The 18,621-nt window shown below is 40.7% G+C and overlaps 1 protein-coding gene across 1 annotated transcript in view; it reads left to right on the top strand.

Moving 5' to 3' along the window:
* The window catches only part of LOC135220808 (1-phosphatidylinositol 4,5-bisphosphate phosphodiesterase gamma-1-like), a 511,068-nt gene that overhangs the window by 221,340 nt on the left and 271,107 nt on the right, over positions 1-18,621 (top strand). The window contains exons 10-11 of the mRNA XM_064258319.1: positions 7,167-7,272; positions 7,467-7,580. Coding sequence (XP_064114389.1) covers positions 7,167-7,272; positions 7,467-7,580 — 220 coding nt within the window. The remainder of the gene's footprint in view (positions 1-7,166; positions 7,273-7,466; positions 7,581-18,621) is intronic.

Below are 18,621 nucleotides of genomic sequence, written 5' to 3'. Positions count from 1 at the left end.
ATCCTAGAGAATAAAAATTTGAGGGATTCTCTTCGATCCTAGAGTTTTCATTGCGATCTCTTTCGACTAATACTAATTCTTGTTTATTGACGAAAAGAACGAAGAGGGCAAGATTTCCTTTCTTTCCAACCTTTGTGGTTCGCTACGGAATTATCTATATCCTTACAGGTTTTTTCCTGGTAAGGACTTCGCTTAAAAGGTTTGTTACGACAATACCTACTCAGCTTCGGTATTTAACAAAGGTTGTTTGGCTTAAATTTGCATTATTAAGAGCTTCCTTAGGCTTGAGAATAATTTTATATATTCCTTCATTGAATGAAGTAACTGGCAACTCATGATGAATGCAGTCAGGCAGCGAGCGAGACTGCCGGGCTGTCATTCTAAGCGGCCAATACAGTTTACCATCCGGTTCTCGGTAATGAGTAGTCGGTTACATCTCTCTCTCCAACGGGATCGAATGGTTAACCGTATATCCCCCCTACAATCATGGACTTAGTCTCGAATGGAGGAGATAGTTAAGCTAACACAAATAAAATATTGTCTGCCTTTTGCTAAGAAGCTTTCAATAAGAAAGATATTATAACCTTTCAATGCTGTTTACCGTAGGTAACATTATTAAAGGATTCTAACGCAGTAGAACATTATATTATATAATGGTCTCATGCTTACGAAAGCATGGCTTATTAGAATACAGTGGACCCCCCGTATTCGCGTTCTCCGGATTCGCGGACTCACACATTCGCGGATTTCTCTCGGGAACGTTTCCCTGCATTATTCGCGGAAAATTTGTGCATTCGCGGTATTTTTCTATGAGAAATATCCACAAATTCCTGGTTTTTGTGATCAATTTCATCATAAAATGTACTTTTTGTGATAAAATTATTAAAAAAACCAAGTATGAAAATTTTCAGTGGTTTTTATTAAGTTTTAACTAACGAAATAGGCTGTTTTTAGCTCTTTTATAGGGGTTCCAAACATTCGCGGATTCTAACTATTCACGGGGGGGTCTGGTACGCATCCCCCGCGAATACGGGGGGAACACTGTACATGCTTAGTGAGAAGATGGATGTAGTAGAGAATTCACTTTAAGACTACGGCATGGTCAAGTCTTTCGAGAAACGCACACAACCTTTTTAGAATCGGATATTGCTCAAGAGAAGATGGATGAGTGGGATGGGAAACATTCTCGTTCGTGGGCCAGAAATGGTTTCCCTGAATGGACTATACTTCGTATATAAGAGTTTTTTCCTACTAAGAACGGAATTAACATGTGAAAGGAGGTCGGGTACCATAAAGGCACAGATGTTCTGACACATAACATAAAGAGAATTAGAAAAAAGCGCCAGCCTGGCGCAAAGAGCTAGAAGCGCCAACCTGGCACAATGCGCCAGAAGCACCAGCCTGGCGCAATGGGCCAAGAGCACCATCCAAGATATTTTCTCGTTTTAGCGAGTTATTAACCTAAGAATCCAGTAGCCTCTCGGACAGCAGGCTCGGTAACTGCAAGAATCGTTCCTGATTTCGTTACCCTTTTTATCACTTAGCCCAATTCCACGACTCTCTCATATCGCAAAGAGCATCGAGAATCTCTTTTTTCGCTCCTGTTCGCGTTAAAAAAGAGAACCTATTTGGAAAACAGATAGGGAACGTAACGATCCTTAAGAGGTTCGATGCAAGATTTTGCATGTCCGTGAGAACCTTCTCGATCGACGATAATAACTGTTAACGTATGTCTAACATTTATCGGAAAGAGTTGTGAGAACCTGCGAAAAGTCTTCTTCATAGATCTCTTAGCAAGGTAGAAGACGAACAGGCTTCTTATAGAATGCTTCCTTTTCCTCGAACCAAGAGAGGTAGCAATATACGCCATCTTTATTTTATAGAAAGGGGAATATACTTTAGTCTTTTTTTTTTCCCCTAAATATAAATATAAATTCTTTACAGAATTTAAGATAAAGGGCATCAAAGAAAGAGAGGATAATACTTTATGCCTCATTTTGGCCTCAGAGAGGTTGGATTCACGAGTCACGTTCTTCTCACAGCATGTTTTGGAAGTCTTTTCCAAGAGAGTCTGGATATTCTATCAGCATCTATTATTAAATGGACCTTAACAACCTCTCCACTCTGAGTCTGTCTGCATGCAGACTGACCAGAAGTGGACATAAATGAGAGGATTTTTCAAGGTAGATGACAATAGTCATGGCCTAGACATAGAATTGCTGCAGATCGTGCTAGAGGGAATGAGGAAACTGTCCTCTTCCGATACCTCTGTGAACCACATAGCGGTTTTTTCTTCCCTTTCAGAGGGAAGAATCACCTTTGTATATATCTGCTATCAAAGAACGCAGTAAAAGGCTATACTCTGTCTCTACAAGGGAATTGAGATAGCAGAGGATTAAGATCTTTGGGATCTTATACGATATATACCTCAATATGACAAGAGTAGGATATCATGTACTTCTAATGGGATCTTTTTTGTGGCCACAGATTCCATGTTCCGACAAGATGGAACTGCTCCTCATCAACCTCTTTGAGAAATTTTTATGAGGGAATTCTTTGTTTCTCTGGGTCCTAAACGACCAAGAAGACAAGTGAATTTTTTGAGCATTGGAATCTCGCATCAGATTCTATGGAGACTAGACAATGGGTTCTTGCCAGCATAGTATGTCTGGCAAAAGAACTAAAACCCCCTATTCCTGATTCAATGTTTTCAGATAGAGGTTTCATTGTCCAGGCAGAGTACTTACGTTTTCATCTACAGTAGAATGGTTCAAACATTTGCCTACAGAGTCTTTGGTATGCGATGACGGCTCGAAATGCTTCCCAGAAGGTGTTCAGAGGGATACAATAAAGAGCTAGAATCAGGAGTACTCCAATTTCAGCTCGGAGTCTCCTTCGACTTCCAGGCTTCTTCCCTTCCTTCGGGCAAGGATAGGGAAGATTCTGCAACGAGACACCCCTTCAACATGTAAGAAGAGATCTCGTGAGCACGGAAGTATTCAAGAAGGACCCTCCTCGGAGGAAGACTCTTATTTCTCGTACGGTTAGATATCCTATCGTCTACTGGATGTAGCTGATTACCGGAGAGACCAAAAGCTCAAAGTGAAAGAATTTTTTCCACCCTTTTCCAGTCTCCTGATAACGATTGTGGATGTTCAGGACTTTCGGACAATGTAGCGCCAATCAGGCGCCAAAATACCAGAACAGGCGTAAAGACGCCAGAGGAAGACAGTCCAAATAAAAACTGTCATTGTCTGATGAGAAGGAGCGTGCCTCCAACCTGGCGCAGATGCGCTGGAGGCAAATAAATCGGAAAAAGTGTCTGATGTGGGCATCGCCAGTTTCCTCGAGACTCTTAACCCTTAAACGCCGAAGCGGTAAAAAAAAAATGTCTTCCGTGTGCCGGAGACGTTTCAGAGTGAGCGCGGAAGCGGAAAAAATATATTTTTTAAAAAATCACAGAGCGCTTAGTTTTTAAGATTAAGAGTTCATTTTTGGCTCCTTTTTTTATCATTGCCTGAAGTTTAGTATGCAACCATCAGAAATGAAAAAAATTATCATTATCATATATAAATAATGCGATATATGATAGCGCAAAAACGAAATTTCATATATAATTGGATTTAAATCGCGCTGTGCGCAAAACGGTTAAAGATAAGTTAATTTTTTTTTTCGTTGTAATGTACACTAAATTGCGATAATTTTGGTATATAACACATTGTAAAACAATAAATGCAACACAGAGAAAATATTATCACAAAATAATGCATGAATTCGTAACGCGCGGACGTAAACAAATATTTTTTTCAAAAATTCACCATAAATATAAATATTGTCCTAGAGACTTCCAATTTCTTTCAAAATGAAGACAAATGATTGAATATTACTATACTGTAAGAATATTAGCTTACAAATGCAGTTTTTGACCATATCTGACGAGTTAAAGTTGACCGAATGTCGAATTTTTTTTTATATATATTTTTTTATATGCAATTATTTCGGAAATAAGAAAAGCTACAACTTTCAAATATTTTTCGTTTTATTATACATGAAATTGCGCACATTTTAATATATAAAACTCTATGAAATGCCTAATATGAAACGGAGCAAATATTCCGAGAATGGGACTTACGCATTTCGGAGATTTGTGGCGGAAAATCCGCGCTTGGAGGGAAGGAAAGTTTTTTTTAAAAATTCACCTTAAATTTAAATATTGTGCTAGAGACTTCAAATTTGTTTCACAAAGAAGATAAATGACTGAATATTACTAGACTGTAAGAGTTTTATCTTACAATTGCGTTTTTCGACCATTTCGGTAGAGTCAAATTTGACCGAAGGTTGAAATTTTGGCACTTATCGTTATTTATATGAAAATATCTCAAAACTGATAAAAGCTACAATCATGAGTATTTTTTTGTTGTATTTTACATAAAAATGCGCACATTTTCATATATAATACTCCATGTAACGGCTAATTTAAAATGGTAAAAAAATTATGTCAAAGTGACAAAATAATTTCCGAGATGTGTCACAGATACTTTTTAGTGCGGCAAGAAATAAATTTGCGCTTGCGCACCTGCGTAACGATTGTAAACAAAACAACACCTTGATCCGTGAACTCCCAGCATCCCCCAAGGCGTGTGATTCAAGAGTTTTCGGCTGGTGGGCCTAAAAGTATTTTTCAGCGAATTAAAAAAAAACTTTTGTATGTCGACGTAAAATACGTCCAGTCGGCACCCGAGAGACAAAAAATGTCGACGTAAAATACGTCCAGTCGGCGTTTAAGGGTTAACAAGCTCGAAGCTCCAGCAAGTGGGGAGAAGTCAGCCAGGCGCCAGGCGCGAGGCTCCAGGCAGGCGCAAGGCGCTAGCCAGGAGCCAGGCAAGCAAACATGCGCCAGCCAAGGCGAGGCATCAGACAGGCGCGCCAGCGCCAGCAGGCCCAAGCCAGGCTCTAGGCTTCATCCAGAAGAGATCAATTTCAAAGAAAGCCCTGGTCTTCTTTGGAACAGTGTGATCTCTAAAGCACTTCTTAAGTAACTTGATGATTTCTTCAAACAGCTGAGAATTAAAAGCGCTTGAAGTGCGAGCTTTTAACAATTCTTGTTCTTTCCATAACAATATGTCGTGAGAGACATATTAGCTGTAATTTACGGGAGATGCAACTCTGTGTTGTCTTCTCTTTGCACGAAGGAGGTCAAGTTGACCTATGAGAGATCCTTCTCTCTTGGTTACGTGTCTACGGATACGTTGCTGGGATAGGGAGCCGACACTGATCCTTAACTAGTGAGTTGAAAAATTTTATTTTAACATAAGTATACTATTTTCTTTGGGTTATTTGAAATGAGTTTGGGATAGCTCTTTTCAATTAAGCACACCCTCGTGTTAGGATCAGGTGATCGGGATCGGTGTTGTGCTCCTTAAATATGCCAGTAGGCATAGGTGTTTTGTCATGTAAGTGAATAGGACCCCTTTGACAAATAACCATTAGATTCTGTCAAGTAAGTGGATAAGACCCCATTGACAGATCTACAAGAACTCTTAGTCATAGGTCACATCCTCGCTGAGGCTCTTGAGACGAAGCAGATTCTTAGCAATAGCTAGGAGGTCAACCCTTCGTCTAAACACATAGGAACCAAGGTTTTATTTATTTATTACCTACAACGTATGTTGTTTCCTGTCTATTCAGTAAATTAGCTGTCTCTTACCCTCCGCCAAAGGTGCCAATCAGCTAAGTATATATCTGACAGGTAAGTTGAATGCATAAAAATGTTATTGTCATGATACAATAAAGTTTTATGCATACTTACCTGGCAGATATATACGGTTTATGGCCCACCTGACCTCCCCTCAGGAGACAGGTGGAAGAGAAAATCTGTCTTAGAAAACGGGAATGATTCCTATTCCCGCCACCAGCGGCGGGGCGGTAGATCACCTGACCTACCTGTAGAGTGTGCCGCGAAATTCGAATTTCTATCGGGGACGACGGAGTCTATAGCTAAGTATATATCTGCCTGGTAAGTATGCATAAAACTTTATTGTATCATGACAATAACATATTTATCAAAGACTGCTCTCATTGAAGCCAGCAAATATTTTCAAGAATTCTCCTTATGTTATAATGCCATTATATGTTTCATTATAGCTGTCAGTATCTCCATTAGGTAAAGGTAGGATAAAGAATAGAAATGAATGGTTATACTGTTTGGTACTTTCAATAGTTGAAGAGAGATAATGAAAATTTATGATTACCATACTGTGGGCTAGGTAACAGTGGTTGCTTGGCGATCATTCCCTACTCGGTAGTGTTGATGAAACCATGTGTGTAAACAAAATGTTGGAAGTTTTTATGGTGTTTGTTTGTTTGTTTGTTTATTATAGTTAATGGTTAATTAATAATTTGAAATGAGTACATACTGATTGTTTATACATTTTATTGGCATATTCTAAGCTTTTAGCTAATTAGGTTTAGGTGTCAGAATTCTAGACTAGGCTACAGTAGCAACTGCTAACATAGGCTAGGCATATTGCCAGAATCAAAACTCAACATTATAAGGGATATATGCTAAAGTCCTAATATATGCAGTAAAAATGGGGTTGAACATTACATGCAGTTGAATATTACTCAAGTATATACTGTATTTTGCCTTTTTGGAGTCATATTTCTTCTGTCAGATTGGCATCATAGCCCTAGAACATGTAGTACGCCTAGAAATAATGTCTGATGAATATAATTGAAAAACATCGCAAACTCAGAACGCTGTAAGCCCACCTGTTGTAAGCTGCGGACTGCCTGTATATAGTAACCTCACCCTCTAAATGGGCAAACTTCAAGGTTTGCCAATTTTAAAAAGAAATAGTTCAGTGAAAAATGGATAACATGAACATATAAAAAATCTAAAAAATTCTTTCTAGTACTTTTCACGTTTAGTTGAATGCATAGTGTTCTGCTCACAGTGAGTGATGAAAATAGCTGTCTGTGGAAGTTTTGATCTGGGCTGTCATTTCTCCACGGAAATGCATGGAAAAAATATTAAAAGCACTGGAAATTGAAAGTGAAAGTTAGTAAGGGCAAAGTTATGAAATTTGACAAAACAGAAAAGTTAAAGTACAGAGTATTATTATTTGTGCAGAAATTAAATCTTCAATTTCCAATTTTCTTTCTAGGCAATGCCATCGCCTGAACAACTCAAGGGTAAGATCATCTTAAAACATAAGAAGCTGCCAGAAGGAACTGATGAAGCCACACCCTTGGCAGCAAATATAGATGAACGTGAGATCCATTTCCCATGTTTTAATGTTATAATAAGTTGGTTGAAATACTTCATAATTTATTTAAGATAATTAGCTATAAAGTTATATTCACTGTTAGGTATGAATTGTGAGGAATAAAAAATATTATCGAAGCTACATGATTCCTTCAGTTATTGTGCTGTCCAATTATTTTGTATGAATTAAATTTTGCAGTTGGAGGAGAAATGGAACTCGGCAAACTTAGTATAAAGAGTGCAAAAGTATTTCTGAAAAATCCAGTTGATTCATCAGCATGGCAGCCTCACTTTTTTTTGCTCACCCAAGATCGTCTGTATTTTACCGAGTTGCAAAATGATCAGGAAATGGATTTTGAGGACTCTGGCAGTGAACATCGTCTTTCTACTGATGTAAGAAAATCTTCCCTTATTTATCTTAAGTCTTATATTTTCCCCTAAGGCATTTTTTAACTTCTCCCTGATGTAGTACTGCTTACTGTGGGCCTTGTGTGGCACACTGTGAATGGTACTAAGGTTATTTATTAGTATTTTTTTTGCAGTGATCCTTTTTCCCATAGCTGCATTTTTTCTGCTTTTACTTATCCACCCATTTCATTTAGTCTTCAGTTCAGCTGCCCAGTTTCTTTTACTTTTACTATGCACTCCAGATTGTACCTTCTGTAAGAACAAATAGTTTTTATAAGCCCTATGAGAATCTGTTCAAGTTCCTCGTAATAATAATAATAATAATAATAATAATAATAATAATAATAATAATAATAATAATGAAAACCAGTAAAGATGAGTGGCTAAGGAATGTATGGGAAGAAGGACTGATATAAGTAGATGAAGACCCAAGAATATAGAGACCGGAGAATGAAAAATAGAACAGAGGAATGGCACAGCAAACCAATGCACGGACAGTACTTAAGACAGACTAAAGAACTGGCTAGCAATGAAACATGGCAATGGCTACTGACGGGAGACCTCAAAAAGGAAACAGAAGAAATGCTAACAGTGGCACAACACCAAGCCCTAAGAACCAGTTATGTCTAAAGAACAAAATAGAAGGAAATAACCAAGAAAGTATCACTCATTGATGTCAAAATATCATGGGACACCAGAGTAGATGAGAAAGAAAGAGGAAAAATTAAAAGTATCAAGACCTGAAAATAGAAATAAGAAGGATATAGGATATGTTCATAATTATAGGAACACTAGGCACAATCCCAAGATCCCTGAAAAGGAACCTGGAATAATTAGATACTAAAGTAGCTCAAGGACGCATGCAGAAGAGTGTCCTATTAGAAACAGCACACACACTGAGGAAAGTGTGAACTCCTAAGGAGGCAGGATGTAACATTGAACCCCACAAAAAAGAAAGAGGAAAAATTATAAGTATCAAGACCTGAAAATAGAAATAAGAAGGATATGGGATATGCCCATAATCATAGGAACCCTAGGCACAATCCCAAGATCCCTGAAAAGGAACCTGGAATAATTAGATACTAAAGTAGCTCCAAGATTCATGCAGAAGAGTGTGCTATTAGAAACAGCACACACACTGAGGGAAGTGATGGAGTCCCAAGGAGGCAGGTTGCAACCTGGAACCCCACAATGTAAAAATCACCCAGTTGAATAGGATGACTTGAGACAAAAAAAAAAGATAATAATAAGAACTGGCAAATAGGGTGGCTAATGTTTAACTTACTGTGTACGTATAAACACTTCCTAGGTCAAAAATTTGAAATACACCTATAAATACTGTACCACAGCAAAGACAATGTCTCAGCCATAATCATGTTTTTTTCTTTAAAAGGTTATGATTTTCTCGTTCTGCAAGAGTTTGGGATTTGGTTAAGTTAGGTTGGGTACACTTCGTAACTTAGCCTAGCTTTATATATCCAACTATATATAACCAGACCGGTGCTGTGCCTCAATATCCTTGTTGTTCTTGTCTCTGCAGGAATTAAGACCTGTCCTTTGCGTTGCGTTATGTTGCTCAGGGACGTCACCATGTTGGTTCCTTAGTCAAGAAAAGTTGGGGTGCTTGGGTCAGTGTCTTATCATCATAGGACATCTCATTTGAGTAGTATACTTAACTTGTGTCATCATAGGGTATCTCCTCACAGGACGTCTCCTCTACAGTAAAACCCCGAACTTACGCGAGGTTAGGTTCCAGATCCTCTCGGGCAAGTGAAATTTTTGTCTAAAAATGCTAATAAATGCTTACTTGTAGAGTTTGAACACTAAATATGACCCTAATCATGCTCTCTATATACGTGTATTAAGCTAACTTTTAAATTAGATGAAAATTACTGTAATTTCATTTAAAAGTTAGCTTGATATATTGTTACCCATAAAAGAGAAATAAATGGTTGGTAAAAATATAGGAGTGTGTGAAGATTACACACAATGTAGTTCTCTCTTCTATCTGATGATATTTCCATCTTGTGTAGGCCTTCATCTGGCACTTTTTTTCATGATTTCCTGGTTCTAATGCATTTCTAACCAACTTTTCTTCATCCTTTCTCATGTTCACAAACTGTGTTCATCTATGAGGTCTGTTTTTCTGCCTCAGCATACCACACTGTTTGCACCACACCTTCCTGTTTCTTGTTATTTATAAGCGATCATCCCATTGTTGTCTGGCCACGAATTTTTATGTTCTGTTGTCACATTTTTTCAAAATATTTATTAATTTTACTAATGTGACATTTTTAGTCCTTGTAAGACATTTTTAGTCCTTGTAATTAATATCCTAGAGCAAAATGCCGATGTTATAAGAAGAGATTCAGGATGGCAAGTATGAGGGAGAGAGACATCCTCAGCTGATTTTTTACCTTTAAAAGCTCGATGAAGGAGTTCAGCATTTTTTTAAAGGCCAATAACCAATCTACCATCATCTGCAGTCGTGGTGGAAGAGAAGACGAGCAGGACACAAAGATAGATAGTATTGCCTATTTGGTCCACCACTGATGAGGCTGAGTAATTCCTTCAAGTTTCCTCCTCAAGGAATTATTGTAAGTTATCTCGGCTGTATGGTAGTTTCTATTTGCACCACAGTAAAATGCAACAAAAATTGTGTAATTTTCATTGAATAATTATGTCTTCATGCGTTGGATTTGGTTTATTTGTTCATATGTATCTTCAAGCTTAGCAGGTTATTTGTCCTAACTTTGTTGACCCTTCTAGAGACATATCTATTAAAATAGCCATCAGTATTTCTTTTAACTTCTTTGGATGAGGATCTAATATAGAAACTGAAATATTAAGTGCCTGGCAAGCTTCAATAATGCAATCTGAATTGGCTCTAGATTTCAGCCAGACCGTGGTGGAATTAAGAATAGGATACTGAGTGACAAACATATATCTCTCAATGGCGCAATGATCATAAGTGCCTATACATTCATAGACATTGGACTTGACAATAGCTGGAACATCTGTGAATGTGAGGTCTAATTTATTACCAGAAATGTATGTTGGTTCCTCAAATAGCAGGACAGAGGTAAAGGATACATAGAACTGAAGAGCAGACTGGCACATGTTGATCTGTGGAATTTGATTTTAGCCACTCACTGTGCTTTGCATTAGTCTCTGCAAATACTGACCTGTGCTCACGGTTCTCCGAAGCACTTTTCTCTTCAGGAGTAAGTGTTGAAGATGCTGGAAATGGTGCAGTGGGAGGGAAGTGTGTTGTCCTTCACCAGGATTTTACAGTTTGATTTTCTTGGTTCCGAATTCTACAGGTGACTGAAGACCAGTGATCGACCTTTCCACATTGAATCACTTTGTAAGGAAGAGAAGGTTCAGGATGAAGACGCCCCGTACAAGTTTGGTAGCGATAACAGACAACGACTTCTTGCTGTCAGTAGACTTGAAGGATGCTTACTTTCAGATTCCAATCCACCCTTCATCCAGGGAGTTCCTTTGCTTCAGTCTGGGAGAGCAAGTCCTTTGCTTTGGATTGGCTATGTCCCCTCAGGTGTTCACAAGGGTCTTTGGCCTAGTCTCAATGTGGGCTCATGCTTAGGGATTTGCATGTTGAGATACCTCAATGACTGTCTGGTCTTGGCAAGCTTCAGGGAGAAACTACTTCAAGACAGGGATCGCGTTCAGTTTTGTCAGGAGCTAGGCATAAGTAAACCTGGCGAAGTCCACTCTGGTTCTCAGCCAGAGAGCTCTCTATCTCGGTATGGATATGAATACAGCAGTATCAAGGGTTTTTCCGTTGTATTGCTTAATAAGGTAAAGGCACCATCTTTCACCTCTTGAAACTTTCACAGCTTTGAAAGTGTACACCATAAAAACCTCGGTTTGTTCATATACGAAACAAACCTGAGGTCTTGACATTGGATATAATACTAGTGCCAAGCTGGAAACCAGTAGAATTAAAAAATAAACTTGTAAGATTCCAGGGACTCTTGGCATCTATACCGAGGTCACGGGGTTATGTTTAGTACCCCAGAATGCCCTCGGCATCCTGTGACCTGACAGTTACTTTCCTACCGCCTTTATGATAGGACGTGATTACTTTCTATCTGTTTTAAAGCCGGTTTTAGTTTGCCCTAGAGTGAGTGGGTTTCCTTGTTCAAGATTTTTAACTTTGGTGTCTACAGATCCACATCCAACATGTAGAAGGTGCAGAGAAAATGTATGTACTATTACTCCTTTGTTTTTCAGTTTGTCATATTTGGTCGGTGGAACAGTGGATGAAGTTTTATGGGAAAGGCCAGTACAAAAGAAAGGAGACAATGCCATCTTTGGATGACCAAGCGTCGTTCCAGCTTCTTTTTTGTATACGGCAATACACCAAAGACTGCTCCATATATTTCGTCGCCTGCTTTTGATATTTCCATACTCCTTCAGTTTCTTCTAGCAATTCATTATTGGAAACGCCAGGAGGGGTTTTGGGTAATATTATGCATAATTATGCTCCGTCATTCCCAGCAGGGAGAGGGGGAGCATCGCCATCTTTGATCCAGGTGTCGGCTCCCAATGCGCAGAGAATAGAAGGAAAACGTGGTTGGCGTTAGGCCTACCAGGCGTACCAACCTTGGAGGGGTTGCTGTCTCATTATATGGCGTTGCGATTCTACCAGGGCTCAACAACGTTGAATGTTCCTCATCCCCCGGCCTGCACTTAATGGGAGCTAATGCCATGGCAACAACATCAATGTTTCCGGCGATGCAGAACGTTGGAGGTAGTTTTGCAGCACATGTAGGGCTGCCAGCAGCAGCCGCTGTCTCTCCCTACAAGAGTGGTGATGTCACAACCTGCGTCACACACTGATATGGCAGATGCGATGACGTCACAGCCTACCACTTCTCTATCTACTTCGTTGCCTCCTGAGCCAAATACACTTTCTGACTCGTTGGTACACATAGTCATGAAGAAATTACAAGCTCTAGAGGAGAAGATAGTTAGGAAAGACAAAAAGAAAAGACGTGAATAGTCGTCTTCTTCGTCTTCTTCCTCTAGTTCGGCGTCATCGCAAAGTTCAATGACTACTGCGTGTACCAGTCAAGCGTTGGAGGATATGGACTTCGTGACTGATCCTTGGGCCAAGAGGAGAGGAGTGAATTCTTCTTCATCTTCGAGCCAGGACTGTCACATCCCGGTCAGCAACAAAGTAAAGAAGACAGTGGCTGGTATGCTTAACGCTAACGGACAAAGTTGTTTACAGGCATCGGAACGAACGAAAGCATCAACGGTTGCTGGGATAGCGGCTGCCTTGGAGATGCCAGCAGAGTCGACAAAGAGTCTAAGAGAGACTTCACTGCTGTTGATAAAATCAACGATGAGTGGGAAGAGTTCAACAAGGAATAAAGAACAGGTACCAGTTTTGCCTGTTAGACCTTTTAAGATACGGAGAAAGGATGAGAGAGCTCCCATTAAAAGGTCGTATGATAAAGAGTTGGTTACCTCTTCTGATACGCTGGTGGAAGGCATTGTTCGACTTGATGAGAGATCAAGGCCGAATTCCCTGACGGACATTGGAGACGATATTAATAGAGATAGAGAGGAGATTAGCTCGGTTTCGAGAGAGCCTTCATCTTGGAGATATAGGCGGGGTTCTCGCTCTAGATCTGCGAGCAGAGAAGGAGTTAGGCTGTCTCGTTCTCCTACTGACTATTCGAGATGAGCCGTCGGCAGCCATCAGAGATCAAAGATGCCGCGGTCGTAGGTTCGGATGGCCATGATGCTCCTGGACATTTGTCAGCTGATAGGAGTGAGCTAGCTTCTCCTGTGGCTGAACACAATACGTCAGAACTGGAGGAAGGAAAAAACCAGGAGTTTCTGGCTTTGTATGCAGAGGTGATTGGTTGATTCGTCAATTCAATAACCTTTCGGGGAGCACGGAGACACCTTCCAGCATGCTTCCTCCGGGGATCGACATGGTGTTCAGATTGAAAAAGGATACGAAGGTGTCGTATGAATTACCTTGCTCAAGTCATGCTGAGTCTGTTTTACAACACAAATGCACAGATTGCTGGAAGGGATAAATCCTTAAGATCGAATAGATCGCTCAAGTTTATTTTCCCCCCATTGATGAAACATAGGAAATATTATATGACACCAATGGTTCCTTTGCTATCTAGACAAATTAACCCAGATGTGGTAAGGTTAAGACCTAGATTAATCTTGGATCAAGTTAAGATGGAATGCCCTTCGATGACTTGTCAAAAGGCTGCTACTTTGGGCGCAACAGCTTCCTCTGTCTTTCTGACTGCTTCTTGGTTAGACCTGTGGTTAACAGCAGTGGCAAAAATTGCATCCTCAGAAGTAACGAGAAAAGTAGTGGATGAGTCAGTGTTTATCAGATTGCTACAATCAGGTTCCAAACCAATTGCGTACTTGACAAATTTAAGTGCCAATGTTTGGGCAAATATCCTGTTGATGAGGAAAGATGCAGCCTTGGCTAGATTAAGCCACAATGTTGATTTGGATTCCCTGCTAGTAATGAGGAATGGGGATATCCTAGAGTCTCAATTGCTGTGTCCAGAGGGCATACTGGAAGAGCCTATAGATAGAAGAAGGATGGACACTAACGACAGATTAGTACAGCAGGCAGTTAGAAAAACATCTGGAAGTTTAGTTGATCCTGTTGAGGTAAGGCATCAGCAAATACCTCGTAAGAAGCCAGTGAGACATAACATCCCTAATAGAGCAACAAGACCCTCTTCCCCAAAGAAGTTAGCTCATCGGCCCTTTCATAATAAAAACAACAGAAGAAGGGGTATTAGGCATAGGGGGAGAGGTTCAAGACGATAGGATGGGCCCCTTTCATCACTCAGCCACACCAGTGCATGGTTGCCTGGCGAATCACTGGAAGGTGTGGCAGGAATTTGGAGCAGAGCAGTGGGTGGTGGATGTGCTCAGAGTCGGTTATTTGATTCCGTTCGAAGTAACCCCACCCCTGACAGAACAACCATTACCACACCTCGCTTTTGCTCAGGAACCTCGGAAGGATTTTATTCTGCAAGAGGAAGTGAAGAAGATGATGGAAAAAGGGGCTGTGGAACAAGTATCGATTCTGTCAAAGGGGTTTTACAGCCACATTTTCCTTGTCCCCAAAGCCAACAGCGATTGGAGGACAGTAATAGATCTGTCAACATTGAATCTGTTTATAAGAAAAACCAGATTCAGGATGGAGACCCCACAGACGGTTCTACAAGCAGTCAGGGTCAAGGACTTCATGCTGACAATAGACTTGAAGTATGTATACTTTCAGATCCCAGTCCATCAGTCTTCCAGGAAATTTCTCCACTTCAGTCTTGCAGAGAAAGTTTTCCAATTCAGAGTCCTGTGCTTTGGGTTGACAACGTCTCCGTAAGTTTACAAGAGTATTCACTCTCGTGTCGACATGGGGGCATGCTCAGGGGATCAGGCTAATAAGATACCTAGATGACTGGCTGGTGATAGCAAAGTCCAGAGAAAAATTACTTCAGGACAGGGTGACCCTTTTGCAGTTATGTCACAACCTAGGCATTGTGATAAATCAGGAGAAGTCGAATTTGAATCCAAGTCAACGGCTGGTGTATCTGGGTATGATTATAGACACAGTGAAAGCCAAAGTGTTCCCAGCAGACCAGAAGGTAGAGAAATGCAAACAAGTGGTGAATGCCTTTCTGGAAAAACAAACACAGCCAGCAAGACAGTGGCAAGTAGTACTGGAATTCTAACCTTCCTTGGAGAAGATGGTACCACAGGGAGGCTACACCTTCGATCTCTGCAATGGAGGATGAAGGAGTTTAGGTCGCCAACGTTAGATCACCCATACGAGCAAATTCCCTTGTCGACAGAGGTGAGGAAAGACCTACTCTGGTGGGTGCAGGACAACAATTTGACAGTGGGAGTTCCCCTTCAGCAACCCTCTCCGGACCTCTTGCTGTTCTCAGATATGTCACTCGAAGGTTGGGGAGCCCACATGGAGGAGCTGATGATTTCAGCCAAATGGAGTTGCGAGGACAAAGAACTCCATATAAACGTCTTGAAGTTAAAAGCAGCGTTTCTGGCACTTCAGGAATTCCGTAGTAGCTTACGTAAAAAAGCAAGGAGGCCTCATATCTTGGCAGTTGCACATGATGACAGTTCAACTTCATCAATGGGCTGTAGAGAACTTAGTAGACATCAGGGCCAGATATATTCCTGGAAAAAGAAACATAGTGGCCGACAAGTTGAGCTGCAGGGATCAGATACTGGGAACGGAGTGGTCTTTGCATCAACAGGTAGTGGACAGAATGCTCATATTGTGGGAAAGGCCGATCATAGACCTATTCTCAACCAGGTACAACAAAATGTTGGAAGTGTATTGTTCAGTAGTCATAGACGTAGAGGCAGTAGCAGAAGATGCGATACAACAACCATGGGACAATCTGGACGTTTACGCATTTCCTCCATTTTGTCTAATCCGTGAGGTTCTGAACAAGGTAATGCGGCCTCAGAACCTCAAAATGACTGGTAGCGCCTTTATGGCCGAGGGCAGAATGGTTTCCAGATCTGTTGGAACTCCTAATAGCCGTGCTGAGAAAGTTACCTCAGTGGAACAACCTACTATGTCAGCCGCACATGGAGAGGTACCACCAGTCGGTGAAGTCCCCATCACTTCAAGGATGGAGACTGTCAAGTATCTCCTGCGAGCGAGAGGCTTTTCTCAGAAAGCAGCAACACAGATGGCATGTAATATCAGAAGGTCATCTGCAGCGGTCTACCAAGGAAAATGGTCAGCATACTGTGATTGGTGTCATAGATGGAACTTGTCTCCACTTGGAACCACTATTCAACAGTTAGCAGATTTTCTGATATATCTCAGGACAGAAAGGCATATGTCTGTATCTGTTGTAAAGGGGTACAGGGCTGCTCTAGCCTCGGTCCTAGGCATGGAAGGTGTGGACATTTCGTCTTCATGGGAGTTGCTTTGTTAATGTAGAGTTTTGAAGCAGTCCCTGTTCTCGAAGGAACTAAAAGCCCCAGATTGGGATTTGACCATGGTATTGAGTAGTCTCATAAAAACCCCCCTACAAGCCATTAAGACAGTCCACAGATAGGAGCTTGATCCTGAAGACAGTCTTCTTATTGGCCCTAGCCTCAACCAAAAGGGTTGGGGAACTGCATGGTCTGTCATATGTGGTAAAGCATTCGAGAGGTTGGAAGTCTATGGTATTCGAGTTTGTCCCAGAATTCGTAGCCAAAACTCAAAACCCATCAGTAGTGGGTGGCAGATTCGACTCCTTTTTCATACCTTCTCTGGCAGAATTTGTAGACAATGACAAGGAAGAAATGCTTCTGTGTCCCGTCAGAGTACTAAGAGCGTACTTAAGAAGGACGAAGCATCTCAGCCCGGGGTCCCGGAGGCTGTTTGTAAGTACTGGACGGAACAAAAAGGAAGTGTCCAGGAACTCAATATCGTTTTGGCTGAGAGAAACTATCAGGAATGCATATATGACAGAGGACAGAAGGTCAAATAGCTGAGAGAGGGCTAGAGCTCATGACATCAGGGGCTTGAGCACTTCTGTGGCATTCAAGAAGAATATGTCTGTGAAGAGAATTTTGAAAGCTGGTATTTGGAAATGCCAAACAACTTTCACTTCTTTTTATTTAAAAGATGTTGCCCATAGATCCTTGGGTCCAGTGGTGGCGGCCCAGCAAGTGGTATAGCTCATCCAGTACCCCTGGCGGGCATTTTGTGTCTAGTCTAAGATGAAGGTATGAAAGTAGAATGAATGAGATGACGGGTCTTTCTTCTTTACTACTTTCTTTCTACTTTACCTACGGGCAGTATGAAGGAGAGTACCATTATGAGCTGGAACGGACTAGATGCAGGTGAGGTGGTCAGCCATACTGTAAAGATAATCTAGAGTATAGTATACTTTTCAGTAGCAACACACTCCTCTCAGTAATAGGGAGAGAGAGGGGTGATAATAGATCCAGATACAAGGGACAGGAGTGGTTTATGAGAATGGAGAGTTCTCCATCTTCAGTAATGTAATAAACCATGGCATTGTAGGAACACCCAGAGAGGGAAACCAATAGATTCTCATATATCTTTGGTTCAAGGGTTAATAGTTCATTGTCTTCGAATACACCTACTATTCAGAAATGGATAAAGGTGGCAAACTCCCAGTCAGTTATAGAGACTTACCTCCCACCAATAAGTAAGTCTATCCTAATGTTAAGACCGAAGGTTTGTTTTCTATATGAACAAATGACAAATTTTTAACCAATTTGTATTTTTCATAACTATCAAACCTGAGGTCTTAACAGATGAAGGCCCACCTCTAACCACCCCTGTCAGGTCACGGGATGCCAAGGGCATTCTGGGTACTACATACCCCGTGACCTGGTATAGATGCCAATAGTCCCTGGATCTCACAAGTTTATTTTTAATTCTACCGGTTTCCAGCTTGGTGCTAGTATTATCCTAATGTTAAGACCTCAGGTTTGTTAGTTATGAAAAATACAAATTGGTTAAAAATTTGTCATATTTAGAATGTGAAAGGTACGTCTTTTGATTCAAGGATGCTAAGATTTATGGATTACTCCCTGGGCAGGGAGAATAGTTTTACTATTGTTGAGCATCAGCGGATGTTTTGTGTATCTACCTTTCTCAACATAGAGAGAAATGCTTGTCTGGAGAAATTTAACCATCTGGTGGCATCTTCAGAACACAAGAACTCAGGCTGTCTGTATTCACAGCTGTTGCAGCAAATGTTTAATGAGCTAACTTGTTAAGTTTGATGTGTGGCAAGCCTATTTCATATACTATGTAGACAATTCCAAGACATACTGATCATTTGACAGCAAGATCATGTTTATGATGGGTTAGCATTAGAGGATTTGGCAGCTCTTCTCCAGTTGAGTGTAATGCT

The sequence above is a fragment of the Macrobrachium nipponense genome, chromosome 2 (assembly GCF_015104395.2).
Source record: "Macrobrachium nipponense isolate FS-2020 chromosome 2, ASM1510439v2, whole genome shotgun sequence".
Classification (NCBI taxonomy): domain Eukaryota; kingdom Metazoa; phylum Arthropoda; class Malacostraca; order Decapoda; family Palaemonidae; genus Macrobrachium; species Macrobrachium nipponense.
Note: the sequence above shows the minus strand (reverse complement) of the source record. Positions and strands in the feature narration are given on the sequence as shown.